At 36.8% G+C, this 20,294-nt stretch overlaps 2 protein-coding genes and 5 pseudogenes across 2 annotated transcripts; 1 reads left to right on the top strand and 6 right to left on the bottom strand.

Annotated features, from left to right (window-relative positions):
• The first annotated feature begins 595 nt into the window (after positions 1–595).
• On the top strand, positions 596–1,917 carry LOC147288123 (mitogen-activated protein kinase kinase kinase 18-like). Its single transcript, XM_086242060.1, is given in 2 exon segments — positions 596–1,649; positions 1,652–1,917. Coding segments are annotated over 2 exon segments (1,320 nt in total).
• A 6,650-nt stretch (positions 1,918–8,567) lies between these two features.
• Positions 8,568–9,110, bottom strand: LOC147288124 (dirigent protein 2-like). Its single transcript, XM_086240983.1, has one exon. The coding sequence runs from the start codon at positions 9,108–9,110 to the stop codon at positions 8,568–8,570; it is 543 nt and encodes a 180-aa protein (XP_086097109.1).
• Positions 9,111–10,137: 1,027 nt separating this feature from the next.
• LOC147288125 (dirigent protein 1 pseudogene) lies at positions 10,138–10,708 on the bottom strand (annotated as a pseudogene).
• Positions 10,709–11,607: 899 nt separating this feature from the next.
• On the bottom strand, positions 11,608–12,186 carry LOC147288126 (dirigent protein 1 pseudogene; annotated as a pseudogene).
• A 2,240-nt stretch (positions 12,187–14,426) lies between these two features.
• LOC147288127 (dirigent protein 1 pseudogene) lies at positions 14,427–15,027 on the bottom strand (annotated as a pseudogene).
• A 694-nt stretch (positions 15,028–15,721) lies between these two features.
• LOC147288128 (pterocarpan synthase 1-like) lies at positions 15,722–16,249 on the bottom strand (annotated as a pseudogene).
• Positions 16,250–19,246: 2,997 nt separating this feature from the next.
• Positions 19,247–19,771, bottom strand: LOC147288129 (dirigent protein 2 pseudogene; annotated as a pseudogene).
• Positions 19,772–20,294: the final 523 nt, after the last annotated feature.

Below are 20,294 nucleotides of genomic sequence, written 5' to 3' on the forward strand. Positions count from 1 at the left end.
AACGTGGCACATGCTTAAATTCAACCATATACCAAAACTGAAACTGAAAGTGATACTAAAATTCAACCCATTTTGGTGGTTCAACACACCCCCCTAAACCCCTCTCAATAAGTCCCCAATTTTAATTTCCAATCTCCACGTCCGTACAAATTAGAGAATCCAGTTGGGGATTATCCAATCCAAGCTAACTCTATCCAACCTCTCCCACCCATCACACTTACACCAACCCAAAACCAACTGTGCACCCCATTTCCCACTTTGCAGTTTGCGCACTCTTCAAACCCCAATCTTAACACGTGTCCACTTGCCATTTTGCCAAGTCACAACCGTATTGGAGGAGGCCAATGCCGTCAACACCACCCAAATTTCGACACGTGGTGCATTGAAGTTAAAGCAATTGTCAACCCTTTTGGCTGTAGATGGAGAGAGAGTGAGAGACCCAACCAACCAATTAAACTAACCTTTAAATATCTTACCTTATACATATGTGAAATGTGAGTGGGTGAGTCCATATATAAAGGCAAGCAAATAGGCATCTTAACCAACACAAAAGTTTGTACATTCTATTATTAGGCTTCTTATTAGCTCTCCCCAAATGGACTGGACTAGAGGCCACAACATTGGCCATGGCTCATCGGCCACCGTCTCCTTAGCCACCTCTAGCCGGTCCGGCGATGTTTTTGCAGTCAAGTCCGCCGTGATGTCCCGGTCCGAGTCCTTGCAAAGGGAGCAGAGAATTCTCTCTTCCTTGAGCAGTCCTCATGTGGTAAGCTACATGGGATGTGACATTACTATGGAGGACAACAAGCTCATGTACAATCTCTTCTTGGAGTATGTGCCCTGCGGCACTATCATCGATTCAATTCGCAACCACGGAGGCCGCCTCGATGAATCAATGATCGGATACTACACAAGGCAAATTGTGAAAGGGCTAGACTACTTGCATTCACATGGTTTGGTACATTGTGACATAAAAGGTAGGAACATCTTGGTTGGTGAAGAGGGTCCAAAAATTGCGGATTTCGGATGTGCCAGGTGGGCAAATCTGGCGGCAGCTGTGGCGGGGGATGAGGCAGTGCCAATTGGAGGCACGCCGATGTTTATGGCGCCCGAGGTGGCCCGTGGGGAAGAGCAGGGTTTCCCCTGTGATGTCTGGGCTCTTGGGTGCACAATTATTGAAATGGCTACTGGGGGATCAGTACCATGGCCTAATGCAGCTGACCCAGTAACTGTTCTTTATCAAATAGCATATTCCGGCGAGTTGCCTGAGATTCCGAGTTTTCTCTCAGAGCAAGCAAAGGACTTCTTGGAAAAGTGTTTGATGAGGGACCCAAAAGAGCGTTGGACGGTCAGCCAACTTCTAAAGCATCCATTTCTTGGGGAAGTTGTTAGTTCAAGTGCAAAGCAAACCCAAGAATCCAGTACTTCATGTTCTCCAACAAGTATTCTTGACCAAGGCATATGGAATTCACTTGAAGAATCAGAAACTTTGGGCAATCTTGTTCACAAAAGTTTTGGAAGTTCCTCTGCTGATCATAGGATCAGACGGTTGTCTTTGTTTTCAGGGGTTCCCAGGTGGTCTTGTGATGATGATGATGATGATGATTGGATCACAATCAGAGGGAATGACTGTGAGAAAAGCAACCCAATTGTGAATCATCAGCTGAAGCTGAGGTTGATATGATTGGTGGGCTCACAAGGGGTTTGGTTAGCTGTAGCATGGAACAACTGGAAAGCCCTGTAGATAGTGAGGAGGTTTTAAATTTCTTAGATAGCAACATTAGTGGTGGAGTTGATGTGGATATTTTAGGAGCCTGCAAATGTAGGAAAAACAGTAGTAGTGTAGCCTTGAACAATCTCATTTTTGAGAGGGACAGAGACAACAATTTGTTATTTCCTTCAATATCAAGTTTTTAGTAATCATAAAATTCATCCTTTCCACTATTTCTTATGTTACTTGTATACAAGTTTTAATCTTTTTGAATTGGTGCCTGGTGCCTGGTGCTGGTGAGCGCTCTCAAATGGGGGGACCCATATGTTTGGTCGGTCAGTCTGGTTTAATCCCATGACATAGAGGAGTTACAATTCTTGGTATAAAGTAAAAACCCATCATACCCTCTCCTCAGTTTCTTGGTTTGGTAGGTAAATTGGGGTGCCAAACTGGCCCTTTTTATTTCTATTCTGCCAACCGCTGCATAAGTTGGGTATAGTTCCTCAAATGCAAGGGGGGCTACCAGATTGAACTTTTATTAAGTCATTATTTAGGCAACTGTCAGAATAGATGGGCTACTTAATTTGATAGACCAGAACCCCAACATTTACAGCTGGAATCAGATTTCTGCTCCCCCTATGTTGTAATAAATATTTATGATCAGCAATAGTCTTCTTCCAAAGAATATAGAAGAACATAATTAGTTTATTAAGATGTGCAGAACAGATTGGGTGGCTATGGTACTTCCAAATGGAAAAATTAGCCTAAAGTTTTACTCTCTGGCCAGTGACTGAAAGTACATAACTTTCTTCATAATTAAAGTACCTTCCAGAAGTGACCAAAAAAAAATAGTACCTTCAAGAAAACTACCATCTGATTTCCATATGGGTCATCTTTGAGTCCATCGTAGTTGACTTGTGGACACTGAACTAATGCATATTCGTGTTTGTTCTCGGATCTGAGCAGCATGCACATTGTGAAAAATGATGTCGATGCTTTGGCCGCTTTAATTTCTCTGGATATACAAACTAAATGCGGCTTTAATTTCTCAGAGTACAAGGAACTATATGTATTTCTATTATTCAGATACTTCACTGTTCTAAGTGGTCTGTGGCTGTGCTTGCACAGTGAATTATTTGACTCCAGCGTGAAATTATGGGATGTGAGACTAGGAGAAGTTATCTGCAGCTTGGATGAACATAGGTATGGACTTTACATAACCATATGAGAAGATAGTTGCTTCAAATTTTGTTTGCTCAGTGTTTGACTGTGTGTGTGCCAAATTCTCTTTGCTAAAAAAAAAAGGGGTTCTACAATGATTTTCAAATGACGGTAAGTAACAGACCCATAGCATTAGACCACACCATATTATGACTCCCACACCATATAAAAACATTTAAAAAATACATGACTCCTACACCATGTGTAACACTAATTAATTATATTGGTTCTCATTGAATCTACCGGGCCACAATTCATTCCTTTTGCTTTAGCCAAACTGGTGAGTTTTTGGCCGGTGGAGCAGTTGATGGATATCTCTGTATATGGTCAGTGAAGGAAGGCGAAGTGGCAAAAAAATATAGTGGAAAAGGAGCTATTATTGATGTGGGATAAAACAAGAAAGGGTACAAAGTTTCTGCCTGTTTTGACAGTAGGGCTGTGGCTTTGTTCAATTTCAACATGTAATTACTTTGTTTTATTTGGGTTTCGGCCTGCCAGTGAGGGTGGGTTGCACCACTAAGAATGTAAGGCTTGAGTAAATGAGTGCTCGCGTCCGACAATGTAGAAAGTTACGACCTTGATCTGGTCCATTGAAATCAATCATAAGCTTTGTGAGTGGAGATTTCAGCTTGGCTTTCAATTTCCAAATCCGCAACAACACTATTTAGTTTTCATCAATTTCTCAATTATAAATAATTCTCTCATTATTTTCTCTTTACAAGTTAATTTTCATTGTTAATGAAAAAATAATATAAAATTATCAAGTTGTGTACATTATATATATATATATATTAAATGTTCATATAATTAGTATGAATATATAGTCACATTCTTTGAGTGAACCCCAAAAATTATATTCATAGAAATTTATCAATTGCATGATGGTGTGGTGTGGACTGGGTACACTAAGAGAGGTCTTTTTTATCAATCAGATAAAGCCATTGTATGTGGGACTTTGGGCTGGGTAGTAGACTGTAGTATTTTTTTTTTGGGCAAAAAAATGGCCCATACATTAGGTCCATAATTTTCTCCCACGCATCACGCATGCATACAACCTTTCGGGGACCAAAAAAAAAAAAATCTAAATGACTAAATGACTAAATGAGCATGTTAATTAAAAGTTAGTTTGGTAACCTTTTTTCTGCAACAAAAGGTCACTTGGGTATCTTTGTATTGTGCCCATAATTAGCTAGATAAATATTACTAATACATATATTTTCCACCATGCATTTCACTAACTGGGATAAATGATAAATCAATATTGATCACTCCATCAGTTTATATATACCTTGTTGCATTAGGATTTCTTAATTAGCTAGGTAATTCCTTAATTTGCTACTCCTATTTAAATTTTACTTTGTGTCGAAGCACTGTATTATACAGTCAAGGACCCACATTGTATTATCCCTTGTTAATACCCAATCATTCTCACTAGGTACTCTTTTATATAAGGACTCACGTTGTTTCAAACGAGGAAACACATCCTTATATATTAATGTCGTCTTAAGTATCATATATGTGGAGTTCTATCTCGTCTTACAGCAAGTACCAACTTCCTAGTGCAATCAATTTGCAATTGATGAACTGCCTCGATAAACTTTTCCTCTTTTTTTGCAGTTTCTGTCCAATGTGAAAAACTAAATTGAATGTTCTTAATACTCTCATTTATCACTTGTAAGCCATCATTCACTATTAAGTTTAAAATATGTGCAGAGCAGCGCATATGAAAAAGTAAAGTTTCCATCAACTAATTGACAGGTGTTCTGAATCCATCTATAATTTAATAAACAACTTAATATACTAGCTATATCTCCTCGGTCCACATAGTTTAACAAGTTAATCACATTTTAGATAATAAGTAACCTGCAAACACAATATATAATTATACATTTATTAGTTTTTACCCACCAAAATAAAGAACAAGATACTAATAGTTAGGCCCCGTTTGGGATTGCGGTGGAAGACCCAAAAGCTGTTGTGGATGACAATTCTCAATCACCTACAGCAGTTTTGGTGTTTGGTAAAAAAATTAAAAACTACTTTTTCTCACAATTCTCAACTCCCCACAACAAAAACAGAAAGCAGGTTTCTAGGTGCTTTTGAAAACAGTAGTGCTAGATATCCCACATTTTTATACCATAATTTTATACCACTTTATGTGGCAACTTACATAGCATTCATGCATTGGACACTAAAAAATAAAAACAAAAATCCAAAAAGAAAAAGAAAAAGAAAAACTTTGTCCAGTAAAATAATGACACGTAAGATGATATAAAAATATGGTATAAGAATGTGGTAAATATAGCATTATTCTTTTGAAAACTGCAGTGAATCACAGCAACAATGAATATTTTATTTTACCTATAATATCCTCATTGATTTCTATATTTTTAATTTGTTTATTTTAAATTAAAAAATATGTCCATTGTTAGTTATATTTTATATTGTGATAATTAATGATGATATTTTATTTGCACGATTAAAATTATAATATACCTAAAAAAATAATAGACATACTTATTTAATAATGTTGTTCTTAGAAAAATTAATGCTAAAAAAATTTGTAGCCAAAAATTTAAAAAACAAGTAAAACACATGTTATTTTTACCAAACAAATAAGTGAAAAACACTTTTAGCATCATGTCTATTTTAGTAATTATACAAGGTCACAGCACTTTTGCATTAACATTTACCAAACACTTTGATACTGTTTTTTGCACTCATAGTACTTTTGAAAACATATTTTACCAAACACTCAGTTGCTTTACTTTACAGCTGACTTTACTTCACAGCTGTTTTACCTCACAGCAATTTTTTCACACAGCAATACCAAACTGGCCCTTAATCCATGAAACACAGTATATCATTAATCATCCATTCTTTTTGTGGTTGTTGCTTCTTGGTTGTATCCCTAGTGTTCCCACCCATCTCTTCAAATGGGCCCAAAAAGAAAATTAAAGAGTAAAGAGTGAGCAACTAATTAAAGAGAAAGAACTAATATACATTTATTAGATTTCAAATTTATCAAATCCTAAAGAATCAAAAGTTAATCCATGAGGTCTAACAAACTCAGTTAAATATTAATCCACAGAAACAAGAATGTGAATCACAAACTCGGTTCAGTATTAATCCACAACAACAAGAATGAAAAATGATTCACATAATTAAAAATTACCCCAAAAGCAATCACCAAGCACCCAAAACACTGCAAACCACAGAGACACCTATATACCCATCCAATGTGAATGTGCCACTGCCACCGGTAGAACATGAATACCAATGTTGAGCAAGAGAGAGAGAGAGAGCTCACAAATATTCCCTACTTTGTGATCTCAGTTGGAAGCAGCCCTCTGTGGCTTTGTGTTAAGATTTTTTGTTTTGTATATTTGGATACGCATGGGTATTACCCAAACCCACCTTATCTCTATATGGGTTTTATAAAAATCCCGTACCCAGCCCAAACCCAATAATAATGTCCTAAACCCATCCCTAATGGAATAAGGGCTCGTTTGGTACATCGGACTGTATTGACTAATTTCTGTCGGATAGTATTAATCTGTTCCGGAGAGTACTGACTGTTTATCCAGAATATTATCAGGCGTTTGGTACTGTTCCGGATAAACAGTTTAATTAAGTTATACTGCGTTTGGTGCTCCGTCGGATAGCAGCAGAATAGACTATTTTTTTAATTCTTTGATAACTTAGTGAAAATTAAAATTCATATGACACAAATTATTTTTGGCAAGATTCATACGACAAGATTTTTTTTTTCTTTTGTTTTTGCCAAGATCTATAGGACAATAGGACATGGGGAAATTCATTCTCATAATTGTAGAACTTAGGATCATACGTTTTACATAGTATATAAGCACATCTTTATTGAAGAAAAAATCATAACCTAATTCCCAAAAAAATGTAATAAAATGATCTATTGAATAAATTTAAAAGAAAAAATAAGAAGAGATAATTAGACATCATACATAGAAGAGGAAATATCTAAAGAAAGAAAAGAATAGAGAAGAAACATATTGGAGAGAGTATGAGAGAGAGAGAGTGAGAGATGGATATTTGGAGAAAAGTGAAGAAAAGAACCTGTGGAGAAGATAGCTGAGAAAACCCTAGAGAGAAGAAGATGAAAATAACGTCTGTTGATTTTCAGCGTGTTTTTTATTTTCCCAATTTAAGCGTGTATTATCTAATCGTAGGTGTGTGTTGTATTAGTCAGTCAGGTAAGGAGAGTATTAAAAGCCCAGTCCGGTTTACATAGTCAGGTAATTAAATAATACAAATAGACATCAAACAATTGACATAGATTATTTATTCCTATCCAGAGTCTAATACGATGTACTAAACATGCCCTAAGTGTTGCGGGTACCCACACCCATTTGTCAAGTGACCAATCCTAACTGTGTATAGATAGGTCTTAATTTCTCTGCTTCTTCTCTCGTATATCTATCTTCTGCTTCTGCTGTCTGTGGGCTATCAGTTTTATATCTAAGTAAGTTTCTGCAGCTGCCATGAAACGCAGTACGATATACCAATTGAAAAGATCACGACTAACTCCAACATCAAAATTCATCAACAGTAATGATCTCCACGAACTTGTAGTGATTGAAATCTTTTGTCGACTCCCTTCAAATCGGCTTTTCAATACAAGTGTGTCTCCAAGCGTTGGTGCAGTCTCATCTCTGATCCTTATTTTCCTCGCCGTTTTTTATGTGTCCAGAGTGATAACCAGAAGCCCATTGTCCGTACTCTTATCTTGGAAGATCATAAAAAGTAGAGAGGGGAAGTTTTGTCCATGCCGCTGAGCCTCCACGCGGAGCTTCCATGCAACCTTGTCTCTCAGTTTCCTCCCTTGTTTTCAAGCTGCAGCCGTTGGTGATGATCCAATTGTCGTAGCAACATTTAATGACTTAGTTTTGTGCTGCGCATCCGATTATCTTCAACGTGATTACCACATCTGCAATCCATACACTAAACAATGGGTTGATTATCTTCAGATTTTATATGTATGCTGGACACTGATATATGAAAATTTATAGGATTTTATATTGAGAATGAACTAAATTTAGTTATTTGGTGGAAGCTTTATAATATTATGTGATAGAGTACTTGATCTTATATTCACGATCAAAGTGTAACTCTCGTATCCTCGTATCTCCAAATTTCCGATCTCATTTTAGAAAAAGAAAAACAATTACTTAAAAAGCTTTGTTACTTGTTTCTATGATTATGACCTTTTAGTCTTGTCTTCAGAAAGATATAATGGGAATGCTTATTTCTAGACCTTTTTGTTAATGGTTTTATTTTTATTTTTTCTTTTGAGAATGAATGCCGAGATGATTGAATGACACCAAGGTTATGGAGCAAATATAGGCCTTGTTTGATTTTAGTTAGTTCGAATGATGTCTGGGCTGGGATAACTCTGCCCATAATAGTTTGTTACTCTTCTGGCCACCTGTGTAACAAAAAGAAGAAGAAATCTGCATATAAAATGATTAAGGGTGATTCAATGGCCCATAATGGTTTGCAATTTGATAGTTCACTACTTCTATCTTTCAAGACATTGAAATCACTGAAATTGGACACTGGTCTACAATTTCATTACAATGCAGAGCATCTTATACACCCCTCAGGGGGACTGAAGCAACCTAATGGTGCACCTAATGACAGAGTATTGAGTTCTATTGTCATAGTAAATGGTCTCCAATGTAGCATAGCCCCTTACAAACCTGAATGTTCCGGTCCCTGACACCACCGCGAGCTCTTTAAGCTTCTCAAACTGGCGGCTGACGCCTTGTATCTCAAGGGTGCTACCATTGTATTCCACATTGGTGAACGCAAGTGACATTGAAACATGCACATTAGAGCCGGACAAGGCTGAGGCCACCATGATGCCTTGGGCTCGACCAACTTGGGCTGAGTGGCTATCAGGGGTTTCTGTGATGGGGTCATCAAGGGCAAAAATGGTGCCAAATGAGGTGAAAGACTGAGGCTTGCCTTGGATGCCAGTGATTGGGACAACACTGGCATTGGGTCCAGATGCCAAGTCTTGCAAGTAGAACAATAGCATGGTTTCTTTAGGCCTTTGAGCCTTGGCTAGAGATATGAGCATGACCAGAACCAATAAGGACATGGCCAGTTTGGTGGGGCTTGAAAATGGGAATAATGCCATTCGTGGAGAGATCAACAACAAATTGATGAACAGAAAAAGAATTGGCCGGGTAATCAATTTTGTTTGTACACAAGGGTTGGTGCACACAGTGGTGTTAATTTATACATGAATATGAAAGAGACGGTTAAACTTGACCATTTCTCTGTTAACTGTTAAAGTAAAATGTTGATTGAACACATGAATATGCTGTTGTTTTGTGAGACGTTTCTAAAGACATGATGGGTGTACCATGTGAGAAGGTGAACTTAGAGCATGTCCTTAGTACCGTTACCCTTTGAATATTCAAATTAATTTGGGATCAAAAAAATAAAACATAAACGTGAAGCAAAGAAAGAGCAAAAGGCTACAGTATTGTAGCGAACTAATTGCGTGTATACGGTTGTATATATCGTTTTTTCTAATAAGTAATCACCGTCTTTTATAATAAGTAATCACGTACATAACTAAATACGTGAATGAATTAAGTGGAAGAGAGGTGTATACACCGACTACGTACAAGGCAAATTTTTCTTCAGTTGAAGGAAAATTTTCCTTTAATATTGAACTCAAGCATAATTGTATTTGTTGGATTAAATTATTCTCTTTTATTCATTGGAGTGTTTTTATTGATAAGCTGCAAAATTGCAGATCAAGAAAGATGAGGCCGGCCTCATCATATTTTGTGGGACGTTTCTAAGATATATTAAACTAGGCCAATGTGCATCATGTGAGAAGGTTGAAATTGGAGCATTTCCTTAGCGTGACCCTTTGAATATTGATGGAGATAAGTGCATGTATCTTATTTCACAATAAACTCACATGACTTTTTTTTTTTTTTTGGGTCGAATAAATTCACATAACTAGTATGTGAGTGGTTGTTGTAAAAGAAAGATGGTGTATACATCAAAAGTCAAAACGTTCTCTAGTTGAAGGGGTTAGTCCATGTGCACATATTCACTCAAGTATAAATTTTGAGATTAAATTACTCCCTTTTATTTATTGGTAAGCAACAAAATTGCAAATAAAGAAAGATCAAATGAGGGCATGTCTAACCCATAAACACCTTGTGTTGTTGCACTTGCACTGTAACATTGCATCTTACAACTGAGTATGGACTTGTCAGGTCCACGAAGTAGGTCTCAAACGTAGCATACCCCCTAGCAAACCTGAATCTCCCAGTACCTGATACAACTGAAACCTCTCGAACATGCTCGAATTGCTTACTGGTTCCTTGTATCTCTAATGTGCTGCCATTGTACTCCTTGTTCGTGAACACAATCGACAACAAAACATGGGCATTAATCCCATCCAATCCTGATGTCACAGACACGCCTTGTGCCCTGCCAACCGAGGCTGAGTTTGGGTCTGACCCTTCAGTTATAGGGTCATCAATCACCAAAACAGTCCCAAATTGATCATACCTCCAAAACTTGCCGGCAATGCCTGTAATTGGCATGTTTGTGGCATTGGAACCACCAGAGATGTCTTGAAAGTACATGGAGAGATGAGTTTCTTTGAACTCATGATGATGATGACTGGCCTGGGATAAAAATGTTGTCATGCTTACAACCAATAGTACTATTATGGACATAGCATGCAGTCAGTTTTGGTATGAAGTTTAATGCCCTTGGTGTATAGTAGATGGGGATAATTGAGCAAACAAGAGGTGGGTTAGGAAGATATATAATTATATAAAGCAGCTTTTGAATTTGCTTTTGATTGCTTTTGCTTTTTGATTTGATTTAAGTACTTACGGTTATGGTTGATTGGTTCTAATATATGCATAGCTCAAACAACTGTTTTTTTTTTTTTTGGTCGAAAGCTCAAACAACTGTTGCACATGCAACAATTGCTGCAAACACAAGTCCGCTCTAGCTGCCCTGCACTAGGATAGCATGTGGCTTGTTGCCATGTTTGTCTTTTAGTTAGTTTAATGAGTTTGATTGGCTTGTTGGATAGGTAAGCCTTAATTGGCTCAATGTATTTAAAGAGAGTTTTGCTCAGTTTTGTAAAAAGATTAATTGAACAGTACTGAAATAAAACATGAATTCTGAATTCTCTCTCAAAGCTTGCCTTGGATGCCAGTGACTTAGAGCATGTATAAATGTTTATTCTTTGACTGTGGATCAATAAACAAATTAAGAAGTTGACCTGAAAATTACAAACCAAATTAAAGCATGTAATAGAAACATGAACTGTTGGAGGAAAGATCACACAACTCTAATATATTGTAGGAAGTTATAAAAAGCATAGAGAATATATAGTTAATTGATAAATTTCATATTTGAATACGCCATATTGTTGGCTTATTTAGAGTTACAAATATACCTCTTCATGAAATGACACAACTATTGAATTAAACTTCAAAGATGTATCTAAATACTAAGAGACACAACTAGTACCCTTTAGAAAAGATCATGACTGCCTGTAGAAAAACTAAACTACAGAAAATACATTATTAATTTTAACATGAACAACTAGAGGTTCATTATTTAGCCCATGTGTAACCCATGAAACATTATATCTTCGAATACTTTTGGTGTTGCACTGTAACGTTGACTCTCACAACTGAACGTACAGATGAAGTTGTTTGAACCACATCGTACGTCTCAAACGTAGCATATCCCCTAGCAAATCGAAATTTTCCGGTACCTGATACCACAGAAACCTCTCCAACTGCCTCGAATTGCTTGTAGTTTCCTTGTATCTCAAGAGTGCTACCGTTGTACTTCTTGTTTGTGAACACAACTGAAAAATAGATCCCAGCAGTGAGTCCATCCAATCCTGCAGTCATATCCAAGCCTTGTGCCCGTCCAACTAAGGCTGAGTTGGGGTGTGACCCTTCGGTTATGGGGTTGTCGAAGGCGTAAAGTGTCCCAAATTGAGTGTAGGTCCAAAGCTTGCCCGGAACACCTGCAATTGCTGTGTCTGTGGCATTTGGACCACCAAGGATGTCATGAACGTACATGGACAGATGGGTTTCTTTGAACCCATGATGATGATCATGACTGGCTTGGGTTAAAAATGTGGTCATGCTTACAAAAACCAATAGCATTATGGACAGAGTAGTCAGTTTTGGTATGAAGTTTAATGCCATTGGTATAGTAGATTTGGGGCTAATTGAGCAACCAAGAAATGGCTTAGGAAGATAAAGCAGCTTTGATGAATTTGCTTTTGGATTTTTAGTGCTTATGGTTGGTTTCTATTTATAATGTAGATTATATATGAACAAATAATTGATTAGAGCAATAATTGCTGCTAGTCAAACCATAATTTTTATATTTGAGAACTGTTTAAGCAAATGCATCATGGACAGTGCCGGCTCAAGCATAAGGCCAGCAAGGCATGTGCCTAGGGCCTTATGTTGAGGGAGGCTCATATTAAAAGTATTTGGCACACTATTAGAAAAAAAAATATTTAAATATTTATAATTAGCCAATTAGGCCTCAGGATTTAGAAAGAGGCTTTCCACTTTTTTGTTTAATGTTTAGGTGTGAGATTCTTCATTATTTGTTAGTGGGACTTTTGATTTTTTTTTATTCTCTTAGGCACGAGATAAAACATTAATAGATGAATTAATTACTTCATGAATGATCAGGCCAAAAAAAATTGCTTCATGAATTAAAACAAAGGAGACTATCAAAATTTTTAGAGATTATTTCCACTCCAAAAAATTAGCTTCAAGTTTAGCCTACCCGAGAGTGAAATTATGGATCCGTACTTGCTTGAAACTATGTAGATCACTTTTTTCTTGACAAGAAAATGATACTTCTTATGGATAACATACAAATGGGTACCGTTTTAGATTTTTGTTGCCAAATAATATTTAATTTTGATTAAAATTTGTATTAAATTGGATTTTGATTATAATCTTTTGACTTTTATATACATCTGTGTGGTATATATGTTTACAACTATAAGGAAAATATAACATTATCTGCAATTTATGACAATAAAATTAGGTAAAACGAGTTAAGTTGGGCCGGTTCAAACTCGAAAATTGGAACTTGGGTTTGGACCAACCAATCATACTAGCTCTCTACATGTTTTGTATCAAATTGGCCCGGACTTAAGAGTGAAGGAGAAGATCCAAGCCCATCTCCATCTGCATTAATATAAGGCCTATCCATCTGTTTTGAATTGGCCGCAAGCATGTGCCATGAAAATGCATTAAATTATGCCGCTGGGAAATGTGCGAGATTACAGATGAACAAAGCTAAGGCCATAGACAGTTGATGAATAGCTGAGTTGGAAGGACTGTAAAATTACTTACAATACATCTAAGTTTGATCTCCCCTCCTCCGAAAAAAAAAAAAAAAAAATGAGGCAATGGTATAGGGTTGACCTACAATTTGCAAATTATAAACCATGGCATATGATGTAAATAAGAACCAATAGTACTATTATGGACATAGTAGTCAGTTTTGGTATGAAGTTTAATGCCCTTGGTGTATAGTAGATGGGGATAATTGAGCAAACAAGAGGTGGGTTAGGAAGATATATAAAGCAGCTTTTGAATTTGCTTTTGATTGCTTGTGATTTTTGATTTTTGATTTGATTTAAGTACTTACGGGTTATGGTTGATTGGTTCTAATATATGCATAGCTCAAACAACTTTCTTTTTTTTTTTTTGGTCGAAAGCTCAAACAACTGTTGCACATGCAACAGTTGCTGCAAACACAAGTCCGCTCTAGCTGCCCTGCACTAGGATAGCATGTGGCTTGATGCCATGTTTGTCTTTTAGTTAGTTTAATGAGTTTGATTGGCTTGTTGGATAGGTAAGCCTTAATTGGCTCAATGTATTTAAAGAGAGTTTTGATCAGTTTTGTAAAAAGATTAATTGAACAGTACTGAAATAAAACATGAATTCTGAATTCTCTCTCAAAGCTTGCCTTGGATGCCAGTGACTTAGAGCATGTATAAATGTTTATTCTTTGAATGTGGATCAATAAAGAAATTAAGAAGTTGACCTGAAAATTACAAACCAAATTAAAGTATGTAATAGAAACATGAACTGTTGGAGGAAAGATCACACAACTATAATATATTGTAGGAAGTTATAAAAAGCATAGAGAATATATAGTTAATTGATAAATTTCATATTTGAATATGCCATATTGTTGGCTTATTTAAAGTTACAAATACACCTCTTCATGAAAGGACACAACTATTAAATTAAATTTAAAAAATGTATCTAAATACTAAGAGACACAACTAGTACTCTTTAGGAAAGATCATGACTGTATGTAGAAAAACTAAACTACAGAAAATACATTATTAATTTTAACATGAACAACTAGAGGTTCATTATTTAGCCCATTTGCAACCCATGAAACATTATATCTTCGAATACTTGTGGTGTTGCACTGTAACGTTGAATCTCGCAACTGAACGTATAAATGGAGTTGTTTGAAGCACAGCGTACGTCTCAAACGTAGCATATCCCCTAGCAAATCGAAATTTTCCGGTACCTGATACCACAGAAACCTCTCCAACTGCCTCGAATGGCTTGTAGTTTCCTTGTATCTCAAGAGTGCTACCGTTGTACTTCTTGTTTGTGAACACAACTGAAAAATAGATCCCAGCAGTGAGTCCATCCAATCCTGCAGTCATATACAAGCCTTGTGCCCGTCCAACTAAGGCTGAGTTGGGGTGTGACCCTTCGGTTATGGGGTCGTCGAAGGCGTAAAGTGTCCCAAATTGAGTGTAGGTCCAAAGCTTGCCCGGAACACCTGCAATTTCTGTCTCTGTGGCATTTGGACCACCAAGGATGTCATGAAAGTACATGGACAGATGGGTTTCTTTGAACCCATGATGATGATCATGACTGGCTTGGGTTAAAAATGTGGTCATGCTTACAAAAACCAATAGCATTATGGACAGAGTAGTCAGTTTTGGTATGAAGTTTAATGCCATTGGTATAGTAGATTTGGGGCTAATTGAGCAACCAAGAAATGGCTTAGGAAGATAAAGCAGCTTTGATGAATTTGCTTTTGGATTTTTAGTGCTTATGGTTGGTTTCTATTTATAATGTAGATTATATATGAACAAATAATTGATTAGAGCAATAATTGCCGCTAGTCAAACCATAACTTTTATATTTGAGAACTGTTTAAGCAAATGCATCATGGATGGCTGGTTGCCAACTGGATTTACCACATTTTTTGGGGATGCTCTTAGTCTTACTTATCAGTTATGATGGATATCCACATTAAGTCATGTGGATAAAATCTTCAGATCTCCTCTATGATGTTTCATACTATAGCCTCCTAGCACGACCCTTTGGTTTTGTCATTATACTATTTTAGTTTAGTTTACATGCTATTCATGAGTTTTATATAATATATTAGTTTTAGTTTACTTTGTGTGTAACCAGTCATATGTGCCTTTCTGCCCTCACAACATGCTTGGGTTCCACTCTCTAAAATTGAATTCTATATGACAAAAAAATCACAAATGACTTTCACATAATTATGTAATTGTGTTGAAATTTGCGTATTTTTATTGGAGGCTGAAAAATTGCAGATAAAGAAAGATGAGGCCACATCAAGGGTTGACCTGCAAATTATTACAAACAAGAACTGACTGCCAGGCCATATGTCTAATGTACACGTACCCATAAATATGATCTTCTAGTAGTGTTGCACTGTAACGTTACATCTTAAAACTGAGTAAGCAGTTGACATGTCCAGAAAATACGTTTCGAAAGTAACATATCGCCTAGCAAACCTAAACTTGCCAGTACCCGAAACCTCTCTAACTAGCTCGAATTGCTTGCTGTTTCCTTGTATCTCTAATGTGCTGCCATTGTACTCCTTGTTTGTGAACACAAGTGACACCAACACAAGGGCATTACGCCCATCCAATGCAGAGGCCACAGACACACCTTGGGCCCGGCCCACTAGGGCCGAATTCCTGTCTGGGCCTTCGGTCATTGGGTCGTCCGTGGCAAAAACTGTTCCGAATTGAGTGAAGGTCCAAGCTTTGTCGACAATGCCTGCAATTGGTATGCCTGTGGCATTTGGACCTGCAGAGATGTCCTAGAAGTACAAGACCAGTTGGGGTTCTTTGGGCTCACTTGCTAGGGCTAAAAATGGAGTCATGGCTAGAACCAATAGAAGGGTTAGATTGTTGAGCTTTGGTATGAAGTTTAATGCCATTTTGGTAGATAGATGATGAGGAGCTTTTGAAATTGCTGCTTTGTGATTTTTAGTCAGGGTTATGGTTTCAATTTATAGTATGAGGGTATGAGCAAAGAGGAACAATTGTGTCCAATATATAGTCAACCATATATAAAGCACTAAAGCACTATAGTCTATTGCATTAATATGCATGGCCCGGGCTTGAAAGTCCAGGCAGGGATGTAGGGGGTAGCTAGGACAGGCTATAGTCTACTGCATTAATATTGCTTGTCCAAAAATATTTTTTTCTGCGTATAACACTATGTTAGCTCCTCCAATACAACCCATACAGTCCTTACGAGGGTAAGTTACCCCAAACCCAAGCAGAGGAAAGTTGCGAGACTGTCATTGAGGATGAATTTCTTGGAGATCGTATGATTGTCCGTATAGAGAGAGAACTTGTTGATACAATCGATTGAGATTCGGTAATCAATGAGTTCAATGCCTTGAAGACTCCGTACAATTTAAGTAGGTTTTAAGGGTAAGGTTTATTATGTTCCTCCCTTACTAAATATATTTTTCTTTGTTTATTAATAAAATTCACTTGTAATATTTTTCTTTGTTTATTAATAAAATTCACTTGTACCGCCAAGTTTTATTAAACTAAATTTTATTAAATTCATTATATATGTTTGTGTGATTGTGTAAGGTTAACATTTTCTCTAAAAATTTGAAAAATGTCATTAAAATAAAGGAGATTTTGTCAAAATTTTTAGAGATTATTTTCACTAAGAAAAATTAGCTTCAAGTTTAGCCTACTCAAGAGTAAAATCATGGATCTGTGTGCCTGCTTGAAACTATGTAGATCACTTTTTTCTTGACAAGAAAATGATATTTCTTATGGATAACATACAAATGGGTACCGTATTTAGATTTTTGTTGCCAAATAATATTTCATTTTTATTAAAATCGGTATTAACTTGGATTTTGATTATAATCTTTTGACTTTTATATTCATCTGTGTGGTATATATGTTTACAACTATAAGGAAAATATAACATTATCTGCAATTTGAGTGGCGAAGGAGTAAAAACATTAATTAATATTAAGATAAAACAAGAGTTTGATACTTCTATTTTAACAAAAACAAATCGAAAGAAAGACCACACAAACGTACACATACAAAACCAAAGCATGCGCCGGAACCAAATCTTCATTACAAAATAAAGCTTGGAGGTTTATACTGCTGGATATCCAGATTGTCTTTAAGTCATATGCCGTATAAAATCTTTAATCTCCTCTATGATATTTCCTTGGAGAAGAATCAACGTTCTTTGGTTTTATCTATTAGTCTTGCTTCACATCTTGGGCACGAGGGTTATTCCAATTATTGCTAATTTGACTCTTCACTATGATCCGGATGGGTTGTCGGCACGTGGCTTTCTATCAGCCTTGCATTTCGAATTAATGTAGAAGTTTTTTTCTTTATTTGATAGCTAATGAAGAGGTATTTTTAGTGGCCAAAAAAAAAAAAAGAGGTATTTTTGGGTCAACCAAAAAAGTATACTCTTTAATCTATGACAATAAAATTAGGTAAAACAAGCTAAGTTGGGCCGGTTCAAACTTGAAAATTGGAACTTGGGTTTGGACAAAACCAATCATACTAGCTCTCTACATATTTTGTATCAAATTGGCCCGGACTTAAGAGTGAAGGAGAAGATCCAAGCCCATCTCCATCTGCAGTAATATAAGGCCTATCCATCTGTTTTGAATTGGCCGCAAGCATGTGACAAGAAAATGCATTAAGTTTTGCCGCTTATCGGAAAGGTGCGAGATTACAGATGAACACAACTAAGGCTATGGACAGTTGATGGATAGTTTAGTTGGAAAGACCGTAAAATTATTTACAATACACCCAAATTTGATCTTTCTTATCCCAAAACAAAAATAAAAATGAGGTCATGGTATCTCAAGGGTTGACCTATAATTTGCAAATTACAAACCATGGCATATGATGTAAATAAGAACAATATAATAAAGGCTTTATTACAAGTCACCCACTTGAATTATGACTCTATTTGTACTTCACTACCCAAATTAAAAATTGAATCAATCAGCCACTTAAATTTAAAAAAATTTGCAATGTCATGCCTTCATCCAATTCCATCAGCTTTTCCGTCATTTTTCAAGGGTTTTTTGGTCATTCAAAGCCTAATCCCTAGCTCCACCTCTACCACCATCTCCATCCACCCCAACCTCTCTCTCTCTCTCTCTCTCTCTCTCTCTCTCTCTCTCTCTCTCCTCCTCAACAAACCCTTCTTTTTTTGGAAACATCATGGATTCAAGAAGCTCTCCTCCAACATTCTCATTTTATGGGACCCGATTCCGAGTCCAAATCTAAACCCCAATCCGGGTTTTATATTGCCACCGTCGTCGATTCTAAAAGGAGGAGGGAGGAGAGAGAGAGAGAGAGAGAGAGGTTGGGGTGGCTGGAGGTTGGTGGTGGCGGTTGAGATGAGGATTAGACTTGGAATGACGAAAAAATCCTTGAAAAATGACATAAAAGTTGACGGAATTGGATGGAGGCGTGACACTGCAAATTTTTTTCAAGTGGTGAAGTGCAAACATGGTCATAATCTAGGTGAGTAACTTGTAAAAAAACCTATAATGAATAAAAGAGAAATCATACAAGTGGGTCCTAATACTATTACAAAAATGGCACCAACAAGGGGATTCGTCAAGTGATCAGGTTAGTGGTTTGCTCCCATGTGGTATGAAGTTTAATTCTTCAAAAGTGCCTATCTAGCTATTTGCTAGTGTTTCTTGCCTCTTAAAAATTGTAGGCTTTAGAAGGGGTCTCAGTTTTGAATCCGACTCCCCCCAAAGATTTCCGAGCATTAAAAAAAATAACACTATTACAAAATGGAACAAAACAAGATCACAAATAACAATACTCAAATATAATAAAACATTTGTTCATTATTTAGCCCATGTCTAAGAGTCTAACCCATAAACATGATCTTCTACTTGTGTGTTTTACACTTGCACTGTAACATTGCATCTTATAACTGAGTATGCAGCTGTTTGGTCCACGAAGTAGGTCTCAAATGTAGCATATCCCCTAGCAAACCTGAATTTCCCAGTACCTGAAACCACAGAAACCTCTCTAACCTTCTCGAATTGCTTGCTGGTTCCTTGTATCTCTAATGTGCTGCCATTGTACTCCTTGTTTGTGAACACAATCGAAATCAACACATGGGTATTAAGCCCATCCAGTCCTGATGTCACATACAAGCCTTGCCCTCGCCCAACTGAGGCTGAGTTTGGGTGTGGCCCTTCGGTTATAGGGTCGTCGGTGACAAAAACTGTCCCAAATTGAGTGAAGCTCCAGAGCTTTCCGGCAACACCTGCAATTGGTATGACTCTGGCATTTGGACCAGCTGAGATGTCCTGGAAGTACAAGGACAATTGGGTTTCTTTGAGCTCACTGGCTGGGGCGGCTGGGGCCAAAAGTGCAGCCATAGCCAGAACCAAGAGGTTTGGTATGAAGTTTGATGCCATTTTGGTAGATGGCAGTGATTTGGGCAACCAAGAAAGTAGGCTAGGAAGATGAGGAGCTTATTTTGAGTCATGGTTATGGACCTATGGTTCCTATTTATAATATGAACAGAGAGAGACAAATCATTGTTGCCCAGTGTCAACCATGCATAACCTCCATTCATTTTTATATGACAATCTGAGAATTGTTTAAGCTAAGCACCATTGCCAACCTGTGTGTAACATACATCATTGCTGGGTTTAAATAGCATATTCTATTCGAAGTCTCTGCAGTGCGTTGGACGTATATAAGAATTTCTTGTTTATGCATTTGACTAAAGTAATGGACAGCAAGTTATTAGTCACATAAGTTTTCAAGTCATTTTGCTATCAAATTTAAATATTACTAATTTGACTCACTAATCTATAACAAACGTATAATATGATTAATATCTACTATCTAGTTGGTCCGAATAGCTTAAAAAAATAACAGGAAAAAGAATCCTAACAAATATATTATCTTCTTAAGTTATTAACTGACAAAAAA

The sequence above is a fragment of the Dryas octopetala genome, chromosome 4, assembly GCF_963921425.1.
Source record: "Dryas octopetala chromosome 4, drDryOcto1.1, whole genome shotgun sequence".
NCBI classification, from domain to species: Eukaryota; Viridiplantae; Streptophyta; class Magnoliopsida; order Rosales; family Rosaceae; genus Dryas; species Dryas octopetala.